General features: G+C 55.4%; 1 protein-coding gene across 1 annotated transcript; it reads left to right on the top strand.

Annotated features, from left to right (window-relative positions):
• Positions 1 to 125: 125 nt before the first annotated feature.
• SNRNP40 (small nuclear ribonucleoprotein U5 subunit 40) lies at positions 126 to 12912 on the top strand. Its single transcript, XM_027736754.1, has 10 exons — positions 126 to 350; positions 1053 to 1182; positions 2229 to 2322; positions 3202 to 3367; positions 4493 to 4615; positions 5755 to 5875; positions 6499 to 6581; positions 6990 to 7051; positions 9835 to 9938; positions 12502 to 12912. Exons 1-10 carry the CDS (start codon positions 126 to 128, stop codon positions 12549 to 12551), a joined length of 1158 nt encoding a protein of 385 aa, XP_027592555.1. The 3' UTR covers positions 12552 to 12912.
• The last annotated feature ends 2085 nt before the right edge of the window (positions 12913 to 14997 follow it).

The raw sequence follows: 14997 nt of genomic DNA, 5'->3' as shown, positions 1-14997 counted from the left end.
CGGCGGGACATCCAGCTCCGTTTCGCCAATCAGCATGGCGGGCGCGGCGCTGCCAACCAATAGGAGGAGGGGGCGTGGTCTCGCTGCCCAATGGGGTGCGGGGGGAGTGGCTGCCCGGCCCCGCCATGATCGAGCAGCAGAAGCGGAAGGTGCCGGGTGGCCCTGGCCCCGCTCCGGGCCCCGCGCCGGGCCCGGCTCCTGCCCCCGCCGCGCCTGGAGCTGCCCCGGCTCCCGCCGCGGACCTCCCGCTCGTTCCCGTGCCCGCCAAGAGGCCCCGCCATGACGTGCCGGGCGCGCCGGGCACGGGCGGCGCCGGCGGGCAGCCCCCGGGCGGGGCGCTGCTGCAGGGGGTAACGAGGGGGTGAGGGGTGAGGGGAGGCTGAGGGGAAGATGAGGGGAGTGAGGAGAAGCCTCCGAGGGGTTTTGGGGCTGGCAGGGTGTGGGGACATCCTGCGCTGGCGCTGCTGAGGCACCTCCAGAGCTGTAGCCAGTTCTTGGCACCTCAGGACAAGACAGACATTGAGGGGCTGGAGGTGTCCTGGGAAGGGTTTGGAGCACCAGGAGTTGATGAGGGAGCTGGGGGGGCTCAGCCTGGAGAAAAGGAGGCTCAGGGGGGACCTTCTGGCTCTGCAACCCCCTGACAGGAGGGGGGAGCCGGGGGGGGTCGGGCTCTGCTCCCAGGGAACAAGGGACAGGAGGAGAGGGAACGGCCTCAGGCTGTGCCAGGGGAGGCTCAGGTGGGACATCAGCAGGAATTTCTTTATGGGAAAGGCTGTCAGACATTGAGAGGGCTGCTCAGGAAGGTGGTGGAGTCCCCACCCCTGGAGGTGTCCGAGGAAGGACTGGACTTGGCACTGAGTGCTCTGGGCTGGGGGACAAGGTGGGCATCGGGCACAGGGGGGACTCGATGGTTTTGGAGATACTTTCCAATGTCAATGACTCTGTAATCCCCATGGGACAGTGGTGGGATGTGGTGTGGAAGCTCTGCTGTGAGGAGTGTCTGACAGACTGGGGATGTCTCTTGTCACTCACGGTGTCCTTTGTGTCCCCAGGGCCCCCCCCGCTGCTCCTCACTCCAGGCCCCCATCATGCTGCTCTCAGGGCACGAGGGGGAGGTTTATTGCTGCAAGTTCCACCCCAACGGCAACACCCTGGCCTCAGCTGGATTCGACAGGCTCATCTGTGAGTGTCCCTGCTGTCACTGCTGCCCCCTGGGCTGGGCTGGGCTCACCAGGCTCAGGACACGATGCTGAGGGGTTTTAGCTCAGCCCTCATCTGGCTGAGTCCTGTGCATGAAGGGTTTCCCCAGGAGAGGTTCAGGAAGCTTTTCCCAGGGCTTCCCCAGGAGGGCTGCAGGAAGCTTTTCCCACCTCTTGTTTCTCCAAGAGTGGTGCAGAAGGTTTTACCCAGCTCCTGCTTCCCCAGGATGGGTTCAAGAGGCTTTTCCCAGCTCCTCCAGCTTCCTGAGGAGAGGTGCAGGAAGCTTTTCCCAACTCCTCCAGCTTCCTCAGGAGAGCTGCAGGAAGCTTTTCCCAGGACTTCTCCTGGAGAAGTGCAGGAGGCTTTCCCAGGACTTACCCAGAAGGAGTGCAGGAAACTTTTCCCTGCTCCTTTGGCTTCCCCAGGAGGGCTCCAAGAGGCTTTTCCCAGCTTCTCCAGCTTCCTGAGGAGGGTTGCAGGAAGGTTTTCCTACCTCTTCTGGCTCCCTAGGAAGGGTACAGAGGATTTTTCCAGCTCCTCCAACTTCACTAGAAGGGCTGCCGGCAGCTTTTCCCAGGACTTCCCTGGGAAAAGGTGCAAGGGGTGGAGGTGCAAGAGGCTTTTCCCAGCTCTCTGCTTTCCCCAGGAATGCTGCAGGAGGCTTTTTCCAGCTCCTCTGGCAGGTCACTGTCCCAATGGGGCTGGAAATGTCTTGCTGGGCACAGCCCTGTGTCCCCAGGTCCCTCACAGAGGTGACAGGACTCTGCAGAAATGCAGAGTTTAATGCTTGGGGTTGCTGAGGGGAAGATTATTACTTTTCTTAATGAATTCACCTTAATCAAGACCCCTAAATCAGCTCAAGGCATCTCTGTCCTGGGGCTCTCACGAGCTGTGAGTTATCCCAGACTGGAGGCAGTGGTGGGGATGGTGCATCCTTTGTTTTGCTGAATTCCCAGAGAAGGGCTCCGTGCCCAGCAGGGAGCTGTTCCCAGGTTTCCTGTGCTCACCTGTGCCTCCCTCTCCCCCAGTGCTGTGGAATGTCTATGGGGACTGTGACAACTTTGCCACCCTGAAGGGGCACAGCGGGGCCGTCATGGAGCTGCACTACAACACGGATGGCAGGTGGGGACAGGGGGCTTGGGGCCTTCCTGCTGCTCAGAGTCCCCTCACTGAACATCAGGGGGAAGGGGCTGGAGAAGCAGGAGCAGCTGAGGGAGCTGGGGGGGCTCAACCTGGAGAAAAGGAGGCTCAGGGGGGACCTTCTGGCTCTGCAACCCCCTGACAGGAGGGGGGAGCCGGGGGGGGTCGGGCTCTGCTCCCAGGGAACAAGGGACAGGAGGAGAGGGAACGGCCTCAGGCTGTGCCAGGGGAGGGTCAGGTTGGACATCAGCAGGAATTTCTTCCTGGAAAGGGTGGTCAGGCATTGGCAGGGGCTGCCCAGGGAGGTTTGGAGTGCCCAGCCCTGGAGGTGTCCCAGGAAGGCCTGGCTGTGGCACTCAGTGCTCTGGGCTGGGGGACAAGGGGGGCATCGGGCACAGGGGGGACTCGATGGGCTGGAAGGTCCTTTCCAACCTCACTGATCCTGGGATTGTTGCCTTTGCTCAATCCATGGACTGCAAATCCCTGTAACGTGGCTTTCCCAGATAAGGATTGGTGCCTGCCTGGTGTGAGCAAAGTCACCTGTGACCCAGCAGTGCCCTTGATTCAGTCCTGAGGAACAGAGGGAAGTTAGTTTGGGGCATCTGTGAGACACTGGGGAGGGAGAGAAAACAAGTGAGATGCTGGTTAATTTAAAAGGCTTTTCCACTATTGCATCTGAACTGCTGCTGCTGAGCTTTCCTGCTGTGTTCATCCCAGAGAGCTTTCGGGGAGGCAGGAAAACAATTTAGGAAGAGAGATTCTTCTCCCACCGGTGATTCCCGGCTTTGAGCACGGTAAAAGAGGTGTGAGGGGGAGCAGTGCTGGAGGAGCTGAGCCCCTCACAGTGTCTCTTGCCCACAGCATGCTCTTCTCAGCCTCCACGGACAAGACCGTGGCCGTGTGGGACAGTGAGACCGGGGAGAGGGTGAAGAGGCTGAAGGGCCACACGTCCTTCGTGAACTCCTGTTACCCGGCCCGCAGGGGCCCCCAGCTCGTCTGCACCGGCAGCGACGACGGCACCGTCAAGGTCAGCGTGTCCTGAGCCACCTGAGATCAGGGAAATAGTCTCTGCACTCTGGGTACAGAGGGGTAGAAAGCAGCTCTCTCGTTAATTAAGGCCTCGAGGTGCACAGAGGTACGATGCACCCCCCACAGCACGAGCTTTTTCCAGGTCAGTGTGTCCTGTGTCACCTGAAATCAGAGAAATAATCTCTGGACAATTTGAGTGTAGACAGGTAGAAAACAGTTCTTTGATTAATTAAAGCCTTAGGTTCACAAAGATATAATGCACAGGCTTTTTCCATTTTTATGGGGATTGTGGGTTCCAGTCCCATCTGGGGTGCCAAAAATGACACTGAAAAGGAGCAGAAACAAACTTCTTAAGCCCAATTTGTAGATGTTAATTCAGGAGGAGAGCTCCTCTAATCCTCTAATGCTCCTCTGTGGAGGATCACCAGATAATTGTAAAATAATCTTATTATTGTCAAAATGCCAATGACAAGTGGGCAGGGCTTTTTATTACACACGCTGTTTACGGATTCATTAGATATTGTCTCTTAATTAATACATATTCATTGGTTTGCTTTTCATAGTCACACCCCTATTGGAAGTCTTTCTTTGGTCCTTCCAGGCCTTCTTTATTGTCTTGACCTCAATTCTTGAGCTCTGGAAGAATTTTTTGGGTCTTATCTTTTAATTCAGCCTTATTCATAACATTTCATTATCTTATAACTTCGGCTTCAGAAGTAAACATCACAAAATTTGGCTGCTCCTTTTGTTCCTTAATTCTTTTGGAGGGTCATAAAGATCCACCTGCTGAGTTGTGCTTTTTCTTCTGATCTCGTTTAACAAAAGCCATTCCCAAAATCTCCTTCCCTCCCCTCGTTCCTGTGCTCCAACCACACCAGATTTAATTATTTTAAGGGAAGGGACCTTAAAGCTCATCTTGTTCCATGCCCCTGCCACGGGCAGGGACACCTTCCACTAACCCAGGTAGCTCTAAGCTTTGTTTTTACAGAGATCTCCTGAGATCTCAAAGGGGATTTCAGGGGAGCAATCTGAGTCTCTTCCAAGTCCTTGTGCGTGATTTTGTTGCTAAATATCCATATTTATGTTAAATATCCATTTTTCTACGACTGCCACGTCTTTGCAGCTGTGGGACATCAGAAAGAAAGCTGCTGTGCAGACATTCCAGAACACCTACCAGGTGCTGGCTGTCACCTTCAACGACACCAGCGACCAGATCATCTCTGGAGGCATCGACAACGACATCAAGGTAGGACCCTCTGTGTCCCCGGGTCCCCCTCCCAGTGCCCACCTTGGGAGCCTGCTGGTTCATTTTCCATCCCCAGAGCCCCTGCACAGGCTCTGTCCAACCTCACTGCTGACACAGGGCCAATAAACTGGGCTCCAGGGAGCTGCCACGTGACAGGCTGGGCAGCCCTGGCATCCCTGGCCGGGTGTCCCACGCTGCTGTCACACGGAATGCTGGCTGTCCTGCCTGTCCCAGAGCCACTTGTGAGGTAAACTCAAGAAAATGTGGTGGCACATCCCCTCCCTGACCTCTGCTCCAGTTTGCAGCTCGCTCTGTCACCTGCTGGGGTGGAAAATTCTTGTTTAAGGGCGAGCTCAGGGTTTCATTCAGCTGGTTTTCCTGGAGGCTGGAGGGCTCAGTCTGGGTTCCTGTGGCTTCCCTCAGCTTGAGGAGCATGTGGCACAGACATGAGAACTTGTCCCACTGCCCCTCTTTGGGAATGAACAGTGGGATTGCCATCAGGCAGTGGGATTTGAGAGCTGGGGGAGCTACAGCAAGATAACAGGGAACTGTGCATGCACAGGGCTGCTGACATTTAACTCCTTGGTTATTGAATATATTCAGTTAAAAGTCTTCTGAGAGACAATTGTTTTTTCTCCAACACACAGAAAGTTTCAGCCTCATGTTTTCAGAGAGGCACAGACTGGTTTGGGTGGGAAGAGACCCTAAAGCTCATCTCATTCCCCTTCCTGCCATGGGCAGGGACACCTTCCACTATTCCAGGTTGCTCCAACCTGGCCTTGGGCATTCCAAGGATGGGGCAGCCACAGCTTCTCTGGGTAACCTGTGCCAGGGTCTCCCCACCCTCCCATGGAAGGATTCCTTCCCAAAATCCCATCTAACCCCGTCCTCTGGCAGTGGGGAGCCATTCCCTCTTGTCCTGCATGCACAGGGCTGCTGACAGGCAACTCCTAGAAAATCTTAGGGCACGAATTCCATTTTCCCTCCAACACACACGCAAAGTTTCAGCCCCATTTGAGTCCTCGGAGCCCTCTGGCTGGAATGCAAAGCCGGTGGCACCAGCTGGTTTATCAGTTCCTGTGTGAGGTGCTTTGGAAGCAGCAGTGCCAATGTTCTGGGCCATGTGTTTGTTGTGCCAGGTGTGGGACCTGCGGCAGAACAAGCTCACCTACACCATGAGGGGCCACGCTGACTCGGTGACGGGGCTCAGCCTGAGCTCTGAGGGCTCCTACCTGCTCTCCAACGCCATGGACAACACAGGTACCTCCTGCTGGGCTGCCAGGAGCAGCTCCACTTGTCCAGCAGGACACAACAAGAGCCAGGAGTGGGGATGGGCCACGGGGAGTTTGGCTCCGGGGATAAACCTGGAGTTGTCCTGCCAGGGATGGCCCTGAGCTTGGCAGGGAGGGAGCAGCTGCCTCAGGAGGGTTTGTCCCAGCTCCTGAAGGGTGGTGGGGACGTGAGCCATGGCACACGTTACCTGGCTGGTGTCAGGGTGGTTTGGCTGTGTCCTCACAGCAGCAGTGACATCCCAGCTCCCACCCTGCCTGTCCTGGGGGGGAAAGGGGTTCAGTGAGGCTGATCCAAGCAGGACAGTGACTGTGGAGTGTGTTAGGATGCAGCAGATGCTCCTGTAAGGAGATGGTGGCTCTTTCTGGGATGGATTTGGATTTTTCCCCTCCTTCTGTCAGTGGTCTGAGTGTAATTCCACATTCCTGCTTTTGCCCTTTCATAGCAAATCCTCCTGCAGGGAAAGCTGCTGGTTTCCTTTGGCTTCTGGGAAGGCCAGGAATGAAGGGAATAGGGAATGTCTCGGGCAGAGGGGGGTTTCCAGAGCCTGGTGCCCCCACCCTCAGCTGATGGCCCTGAGCTCTCTCTTGCAGTTCGTATCTGGGACGTGCGGCCCTTTGCCCCCAAGGAGAGGTGTGTGAAGATTTTCCAGGGGAATGTCCATAATTTTGAGAAGGTGAGTGTGCCCCCGACCCAAACATGACTGTCTGATATCCTCCTGCTGTTAACTTTGCTGTAAATTGTTTTTTAAGTTCAAGTTTAGACCAGAAAGGCTTTAGTAGGAACTCAAATAAAGATGAATACACAAAGTGGGATTCCAATTAAAGCCTCAATAACAAGATTTCCTTGCTTGGTTCAACCATAATTAGCTGTAAATTAAGTATTTTCTCCATTTACCATCTATTTTGTGTAAAATAACAAGGCACTGGATGTTTCCAGCAATAAAATAAGATCTGTAATTACCATCTCATCTTCCAAAGGGAGATCATTAAAGTGGTGCTGGTGCTGCTTAGAGTCTCGTGGTGATTTCAATTCAAGGAGAAGGGGAGAACTAAAGAGATCTGTGCATGTGCTTTTATTTTAGAACCTTCTGAGGTGCTCTTGGTCCCCGGATGGCAGTAAAATCGCAGGGGGCTCAGCTGACAGGTGAGTTGTCACTGCATTCCTCTGTCACCATCAACCCAGAATGGTTTTACAGCAGCCCTGGACCATGACCTGAAGACTCAGAGTTGTGTGTGAAGTCCAAACAATCCTCTGGGAGCTTTCCTGATTTCCACAGGGATGTGTTTCTGTGGCTTTGGGTCTGTGGAGGAGCATCAGATAATTGTAAAATAATCTTGTTATTGTCCAAAGCTGACTGGGGATCTGCATTCCTGCCATGTCCCACCTGTCAGGATCCAACACCAGGGCCAGCAGGTGACAGGAATAGTGGATAAGATCCCTTGTTGTCCTGGCAGAAGCTTGTGAGAATCCATGAGGGCAGGGAGAGTGGGAAGTGTGTGTCTGTGGGGATCAGGCTGGTAAGCACCACAAATACCAGTTAAAGCCCTGCTTGCAGGAGGCACCAGTGGTATTCCAGGGATCATTCTTGATCCTTTCTTTAATTAAGGAGCAAGAATAAAGATCAATTAGCACATATTGGTCTTGTAAATGAGATATTCTATAAACTGAAGTCAGCTTAGGAGAGGAAGGGGGCAGAGGGAGGAAGCCAGCACAGGGTCTGTGCCAGGCACTGAAGGTCCCTGTGAAGGTCACCGACCTCCCTGGAGCAAATCCAGGCCCACTGCCAGTGCCATGGAGACAGGAATTCCTGCAGGCCAGAGGCCAGGGCATGGAGCAGTGCTAATCACCAAATTAATGAGTTTCTGATAGTGGACAGGGAGAACTTCAGCTCCCCCTGTCCAGATATAGTGGTCAGCTGTCCCAGCAGGGGCTGAGACGTGGCTCTCCCTCCCAGGGCACGTGGGGAAGGGATTCCTGCCTGGATTCCTGCAGGCCAACCTGCCAGGGCTGCAGTGGGCAGGACTTGGGGCCATTCAGCTCGTTGTGCAGGTGCTGGTGGAGCTCAGAGCTCTGGCAGCTCCTGGGGCAGGTCAGACCAGGCCACTCCAACCTTCCTGCTGTCACTTCTCATCTTCTTTTTTTATTTTGAGGAGTATCTGCAGGGAAAGCAAAGCAAGGTTAAACAAACATTTCATTTATCTGAGTACAACACAGTCCCCCAATAATTCCTCTCTCCTCCTGCACTACCTGGAGTACAGTTAGAGTATCTGTGTTGGAGGGACAGTTACCTGGGTATTTCTTTGCTGTTGAACCCTTCGGAAGGATTTTAGTAAAATCAACCTTGCCTGCTTTGCAACACCAAATTAAAAGCACAGCAGCAGAGTGCTCTGAGAAAGGAACAGACACAGTTCCTGCCTGATAGAGAAGAATGGTGCTTGGAGAAATCCTGATTCAAGTAACGTTCAGGACTTAGTTTTGCAGGCCTGAATGTTTCCTTCAAGAAAGCGAGTCCCAGAATAGCACCAGCCTGCAAAGCTCCTGACAGGACTGGGTTCTGAATGATCCAGGGCTTTTTTAGGGGGGAAAAGCAGCTCAGTTGTGTTTCACTTCAAAGCCAGGCTGGTTGTACAGAGCAAATGTTGTTCTTTGTCTGGTCTGCAAAGCCCTGACACGTGGGAGGGAGCAGGGGGGACACTGAGGAACCCAAGAGAAGCCTGAGAGGATCCAGCCTTGATGTTCAAAGGATGAGGGAAGGGCTGCTGATCCCCAGCAGGTTTAAATCCAAGGGATGCACAGTGACCTTCCCTTGGAGGAGTGACATGAAGTAGATTGATTTTCCATGTGTTTACAGGCTGGCCCTGTGCCCTCACCCTCTGCTGTCCCCTGTGAACAGCCCCAGTGATGCCCTCAGGGAGCTGCCCTTCCCACCAAACCCAATTACTGCCCTTCCCTACCCCAGGAGTTCCATTGGAGCTGTCAGTCAGCTCCCTGAGGAGCAGAGTGGGAGGGCAGGGGGAGCATCACCCAGAACTGGCAGCAGCTTTCCACAGGCACTGGTTTTTGGCAAATCCTTTTCCGTGTGGCGAGGCCGTTGTTTTGGGAAGGGAGGGTGGGATGGGGGGTTACCTGTGCAGGTGAGGAGCAGCATCCCCTCCCCTGGGCTGTGGGATGTTCCTCAGGGCTCTTCTCATGTTGATGTATCAAAATCCCAGTGACTCCTGTGGATGTTCTCCATGACCAGGGGAAGGGCTTGGAGCTTCCCATGAGGGACACCCGTCCTGGACACTGTTTCCCCAACTCTCTGAGACCATTTTTAAGAGTCAGCTGAAAGCTGAGCCGTGCCTGGTGCCAGCCACTCCTTCCTGGCTTCCAGGATCCCAAGGGATGCTGCCCCTCAGCTCAGGCAGGACCCACCCAGGGGGTGAGGCCTGATGGAGGGTGATCAAAGGGCTCAGTGTGATCCCTGAGAACTGCTGGGAAGTGGATCCTGACTTCAGTGGCACAGCAGGAAGGAATCCATGTGCAGAGCTGTTGGCTGTGAGGGATCACACTGCAGCAGGGGCAGGGGCAGCACTGCCAGCCCTGGGTGACTGCTGTGAGTGCAGGGAGTGTTTGTGAGGGTGTTGGTGACCCCTCCTCCCCATTCCCACTGCTGATTTTCCCCCTTAGCCCACTGTGTTCCTGCCACATGGAGGATCTCTCCAGCTTTCCAATCCATGTGTGTGCCCCAGGGGTGACAGGGGGCTGCTGTGCCCTGCTGCCAGCAAGGCTTTGGGCACCACATTGGCTCCTGCCTGCTCAATCTCTGCAGGGCAGCATTTTGCTCCTGGGAAACTCCTCTTTATCCACACGAAGAGCCAGGGGGAGAACCACTGCGGGAACAAGCAGCTGCTTTCCTTCCTGCACTCACCAGGACTCTGTTGCAGGTTTGTCTACGTGTGGGACACCACATCCAGAAGGATTCTGTACAAGCTGCCAGGCCATGCTGGGTCTGTGAATGAACTGGCCTTCCATCCAGAGGAGCCCATCAGTAAGTTCTCCCTACCCCAGGGAAATAGTTTCTCCAGTCGCTCCGGAAAATGGCCCCAAAATTCTTTTGGGTCACTCCTGTGACACTTTGTGTCTTGAATCTGCTGAAGAGCCTTTTCCATGGGAAGGGTCTGGAACATCAATCCAGTGAGAAGCAGCTGGGGGGGCTCAACCTGGAGAAAAGGAGGCTCAGGGGGGACCTTCTGGCTCTGCAACCCCCTGACAGGAGGGGGGAGCCGGGGAACAAGGGACAGGATGAGAGGAATTGGGTTGGGGCCCAGAGCCCCAGTTGTCAGACAGATTTAGGGGTGGTAGAGGGGTGGTTTTCCCTCTTGGGTGGGTGCACCCTGGGGTCCTGGGCTGAGCTGGGGGCTCTGTCTGTGGGTGAACCTGGGTGGGGGCACCCCCAGAGCAGCAGGGTGGCTCTGGGTCTGGGCTGTGGGTGGCCATGGGCTGTGGTTTGGTTGGTGCTGCCTAGGGCTTGTCCAGACTTCCCGAGGGCCACGAGGAAAGGGTTTGGAACACCTGGGTTTGGACACCAGGGATAGAACCATGTGATGGGCGTTCATATGAGAACAGGGATCACCTGGGAGCATCTGTACCTTGGGGTCTCCTAACTTAGCCAAGAGCTGTAGGAAGCAAGTAATAGAATCACAAAATCGTGGCATAGTTTGGGTTGGAAGGAACCTTAAAGCTCATCCAGTGCCACCCCCTGCCATGGGCAGGGACACCTTCCACTCACCCAGGTTGCTCCAACCTGGCCTGGGACACTTGCAGGGATGGGGCAGCCACAGCTTCTCTGGGAATTCCATCCCAGCCCCTCCCACCCTCACAGGGAAGGATTTCTCCCCAATATCCAATCCAAAGGAAGCTCTTGGTGCAGTGGTTTCAGTCCCCATTCTGAGCTGTCTGTCACGTGGCACCACGTACCACCTCTGGCCTTTCCTGAGCCATTTTATCCACCCTGCATTAGCTGGGACCAAGTTTCATTCCCGTTTCCTGGCTCAGCATGGGCTGGGCAGGACCACAGGGTGCTGTGTTTCCATGGAAACACTCCCCTTGGCCAGGTCAGTAACCAAAATTACCAAGAGTGAAGCCCAAAGCAAAGCCAAGAGCTGGGTGGTGCTGAGAGTGCCAGGCTGGGCAGGGAGGAGTGGGTTTGTTCCTGGTTATTCCTGGTGATCCCTGGCTCTGCCTGCAGGGCTGAGCTGGAGGAGCAGAGCCAGCTCCAGGAGGTGGTGACTGTGTGCTGAGCTCCTCTTTGGGAATCAATCACTCTCCTTCAAATAAGAATTAAAAAACTATTATTAAAAGCCTATCCAGGCGTTGCAGGGCGAGTTGTGCCATTGATTTCTGTTAACTCTGGGAACCTTAATCCCATAAATCAGTGCACACGCTCCAGGACACCCGCACAGGAGGGAGCACAGGGAGCCAAAATGCAGCAGGATGACAGACACCAGGGTGTAACTTGTGCAGGAATCCCCAGATCTCTCCTGGACACTCTCAGTGTCAAACCAGCTCTGCTGGGTCCTTCCTGTGGCTCTTTGTGTCTTGGATCCCCTGAAGAGCCTTTTCCAGGGGAAGGGTGTGGAACATAAATCCGATGAGGAGAAGCTGGGGGGGCTCAGCCTGGAGCAAAGGAGGCTCAGGGGGGACCTTCTGGCTCTGCAACCCCCTGACAGGAGGGGGGAGCCGGGGTCGGGTCGGGCTCTGCTCCCAGGGAACAAGGGACAGGAGGAGAGGGAATGGCCTCAGGCTGTGCCAGGGGAGGTTTAGATTGGATATTAGGGGAAAATTCTTCATGGAAATAAAGAATTGGTGGTGGAGTCGTCCCTGGAAGTGTTCAAAAATCACGTGGATGTGGCACCTGGGGACACGGGTTGGTGGTGACCGTGGTGGTGGTGCTGGGCTGGTGGTTAAACTCCACGATCTGGGAGAGCTTTTCCAACCTCAGGGACTGTGGCTGTGAGTCAGGGTGGCTCACGGTGAGTGGGAGCTGGGTGGGAGCCGCGTTATCCCTGTTCCCATGGAATGCTGCCGGCCCGGGGACACTTTCCTGGCCGGCCTGTGCCCTCTAGTGGCACCGGCAGAGCCCCGAGTGCAGCCCGGACACTCCCGGGGAGGGAAATCTCTCCTCGGGGGGTGTTTATCCAGCTCTTCATCCCTTCACTGCTCAGCCATTCCTGACAGCACAACGGGACTCTTCCTCGGGAAAAATTAAATCCCATTCCCTTGGGATAGGGAATGGCAGCCACTCCACAGATTAGCTGTCAGAGGATTCATTCCATGAAGGGTTTTTGGGGAATAAACGAAATTTGGCTTTCTGGATCATTTCCAGCAGCTCAGTTGGTTAAAGAGTGGTGCTAATAAAGCCAAAATTACAGGTTTGAGCCCTGTAGGGGCCATTCACTTAAGAGCTGGGCTTGATGATCCTTGTGGGTCCCTTCCAGCTCAGAATATTCTGTGAACTCTGAAATGGGGAGTTCAATGATAATTCATCAGCGGAGGTCTCAAACCCTTCAGTTTAATTTATATTCCTCCCTTTCTTCTCTGTCTCCCCTCAGTTCTCTCTGCATCCAGTGACAAAAGGCTCTACATGGGGGAGATCCAGTGAAGCCAGTGGTGGGATCTGTGCCCTCAGGATCCTCGACTTCCAGCGGTGGGATGGACTCTCTCCCCCTTGGCTCGTGGCACTGGGGAATGTTGCAGCACCTCGGTGTGACAACCCACCCTGTGCAGGTCTTAAAGTCTCACTGGGCAGCTTTTTCCACCTCCTCTTTCTTTGGGGAGGAAGGAAAATTTGGAATTGAAAGTAATTGAGTTTTGACTGTGCCACTGAGGATTTAACCCTCCCCCAGATCCCTTGGATTAGGTACCTTTTGTTTGAAGCCCAGACATAACCTGTATATTCCCTGTCCAGTTCCTCTTGGGTTTTTTTTATACAGTTAAAACTGCAATAAATGGCTTTTTACAGAGCTGTAGGGCTGGGGTTTAATGCTCAGCTTGCTTTTCTGTTCTACAACAATAAATCAAGGCCCTCACCCATATATAGCCCAGGGAAACCAGAGAGGTTAACTCATGGAATCTGGTTGGGATGGGAAGGGACCTTGAAGATTATCCAGTTCCACGCCTGCCATGGGCACCCCCCACCAGCCCAGGTTGCTCCAACCTGGTCTTGGACACTTCCAGGGATCCCAGGGCAGCCACAGCTTCTCTGGGCAACCTGTGCCGGGGCCTCCCCACCCTCCCAGGGAAGGATTTCTTCCCAATATCCCATCTAGCCCTGCCCTCTGGCAGTGGGAAGCCATTCCCCCTTGTCTGTCCCTGCAAAAAGTCCCTCCCTCAAATCCAGGGAAGATCAGGGTGTGTCTGGTCCCATCATTGCCCTGACTCCCAATGGGAATGGGAGGTAGGATCCCATGGGAATGGCTGCAGCAGCCCTGGGTCCGAGTGGTTGTCCCTGGTCCCTGTGATTGTCCCTTGGTCCCTGTGGTGTCCCTGTGGTTGTCCCTGGTCCCTGTGGTTGAACCTCAGTCCCTGTGGTTGTCCCTCGGTCCTTGGGCTTGTCCCTGTGGTATCCCTGGATCTCTGGTTGTCCCAGGTCCCTGTGGTTCTCCCTGTAGTTCTCCCTGGATCCCTGTGGTTCTCCTTGTGGTTGTCCCAGTGGTTGTCCCGGGTCCCTGTGGTGTCCCTGTGGTGTCCCTGTGGTGTCCCGTGGTGTCCCTGTGGTGTCCTGCTGTCACTGCCCTTGGTGGGAGCCATTGGGAAGGTGCTGCTCAGGCATCCCCAGATCCCAGTGGATGAACAGCTCTGAGCAGACACACCCTCTCCCTGGAGGGAGAGCTGGAGGCACGGGGAGATTTATTTATAACTGCAGGGTATTAAATAACGTGCCCTGGGGCTCGGGGGAAGGAGAGCTGGTGCTCCAGCCAGGAATGCTGTGACTCCAGAGCCACCAGAACAGGAGCTCTGCCCACAGGGGTGAGCCCCCAGCTCTGCCCCCCCCGAGGGCTGGGGGTGAGGAGGGGCCAGCACAGGGGGTTAGGGGTTAATTAGAGCCTGTTGCAATTCCCAGGGTTTGTGGGTTTATTGGAATCTGTACCCAAGGGTCAGAGGAGACAGAGACCCTTGGGGCTGAGCTGGGATCACCACCCTGTGTTTCCTGAGTCCTGCTTGTTTAAAGGGACAAAAAAGGGGGGATTTTCGTAACTCCCACCCCAGGAACTTGCAGGGAAGTGAGGGAGGGGTGTCTCTCCCTGCCCATGGGCCTGGGAATCCCAAAGCCTGGGGATCCCATGCAGGATTCCCAGCAGCTCCCTGTGGAGGCTGGAGGGATCCACACAGGGGGTGTCACCCCCTGTGCCCCCCGACACCCCTCCATGGCCTGGGCACGGACGGACATGGAGCCGTGACCCAGACTGGGGAAATGATCCGGATTAAAGGCAAATCCCCAGGGAGGAGCAGGGTGGATGGAGCCAGGCCCGGGGCAGGCACCAGGGCTGCTCTGGGGGCACCTCCCTGCCCCTGCCCTGGCACTGCCCGTGCCCCTGAGCACTGGCAAACTCCCCACAGCAGTGATCCCTGTGCCCTCCCAGTGCCGTGACAGAAATCCCTGTTCCCCAGTGCCAGGGAACTTGGGGATGGAATAAACACCGATCCCAATGGAGGGTGAGCAGAGAGATGTGGGTGGGGCAGCTCAGAGGTACTGCTGCTAATTACTGACTCCAATTAGGGCCGGAGTGGTGCCTTCCTGGCTGCTCTGGGGAAGGGTTGGACCATGTGCCAATGTCCCAGACCCTGGCAGAGCTGGAAGTTGGGTTGGGGAAAGCATCTGCCTGCTCCCAGGGGCTGGAACACACCTGGGGGGGCTGGAACCCTCTTGGGGGGGCTGGAACTCACCATGGGGGGCTGGAAACCACCGGGGGGGGGCTGGAACTCACCATGGGGGGCTGGAAACCACCTGGGAACCATGGGAGGCTGGAATGCACCATGAGGGTCCGGCACCCACTGTGGGGGCACTGGCACCCGCCCTGGGGGCTGCCATACACTGTTGGGGGCTG

Source organism: Pipra filicauda, unplaced genomic scaffold, assembly GCF_003945595.2.
Source record: "Pipra filicauda isolate LSUMZ 115617 unplaced genomic scaffold, ASM394559v2 scaffold664_size391380_pilon, whole genome shotgun sequence".
Classification (NCBI taxonomy): Eukaryota; Metazoa; Chordata; class Aves; order Passeriformes; family Pipridae; genus Pipra; species Pipra filicauda.
The sequence above is the reverse complement of the archived record's forward strand: the minus strand, read 5'-3'. Positions and strand labels throughout refer to the sequence as shown.

Coding starts and splice junctions, on each gene's coding strand:
- SNRNP40 (XM_027736754.1), top strand. CDS start 126: ATGATCGAGCAGCAGAAGCGGAAGGTGCCGGGTGGCCCTGGCCCCGCT. Junction 351..1,052: donor GCGGGGCGCTGCTGCAGGGG/GTAACGAGGGGG, acceptor TTGTGTCCCCAG/GGCCCCCCCCGCTGCTCCTC. Junction 6,582..6,989: donor ATGTCCATAATTTTGAGAAG/GTGAGTGTGCCC, acceptor CTTTTATTTTAG/AACCTTCTGAGGTGCTCTTG.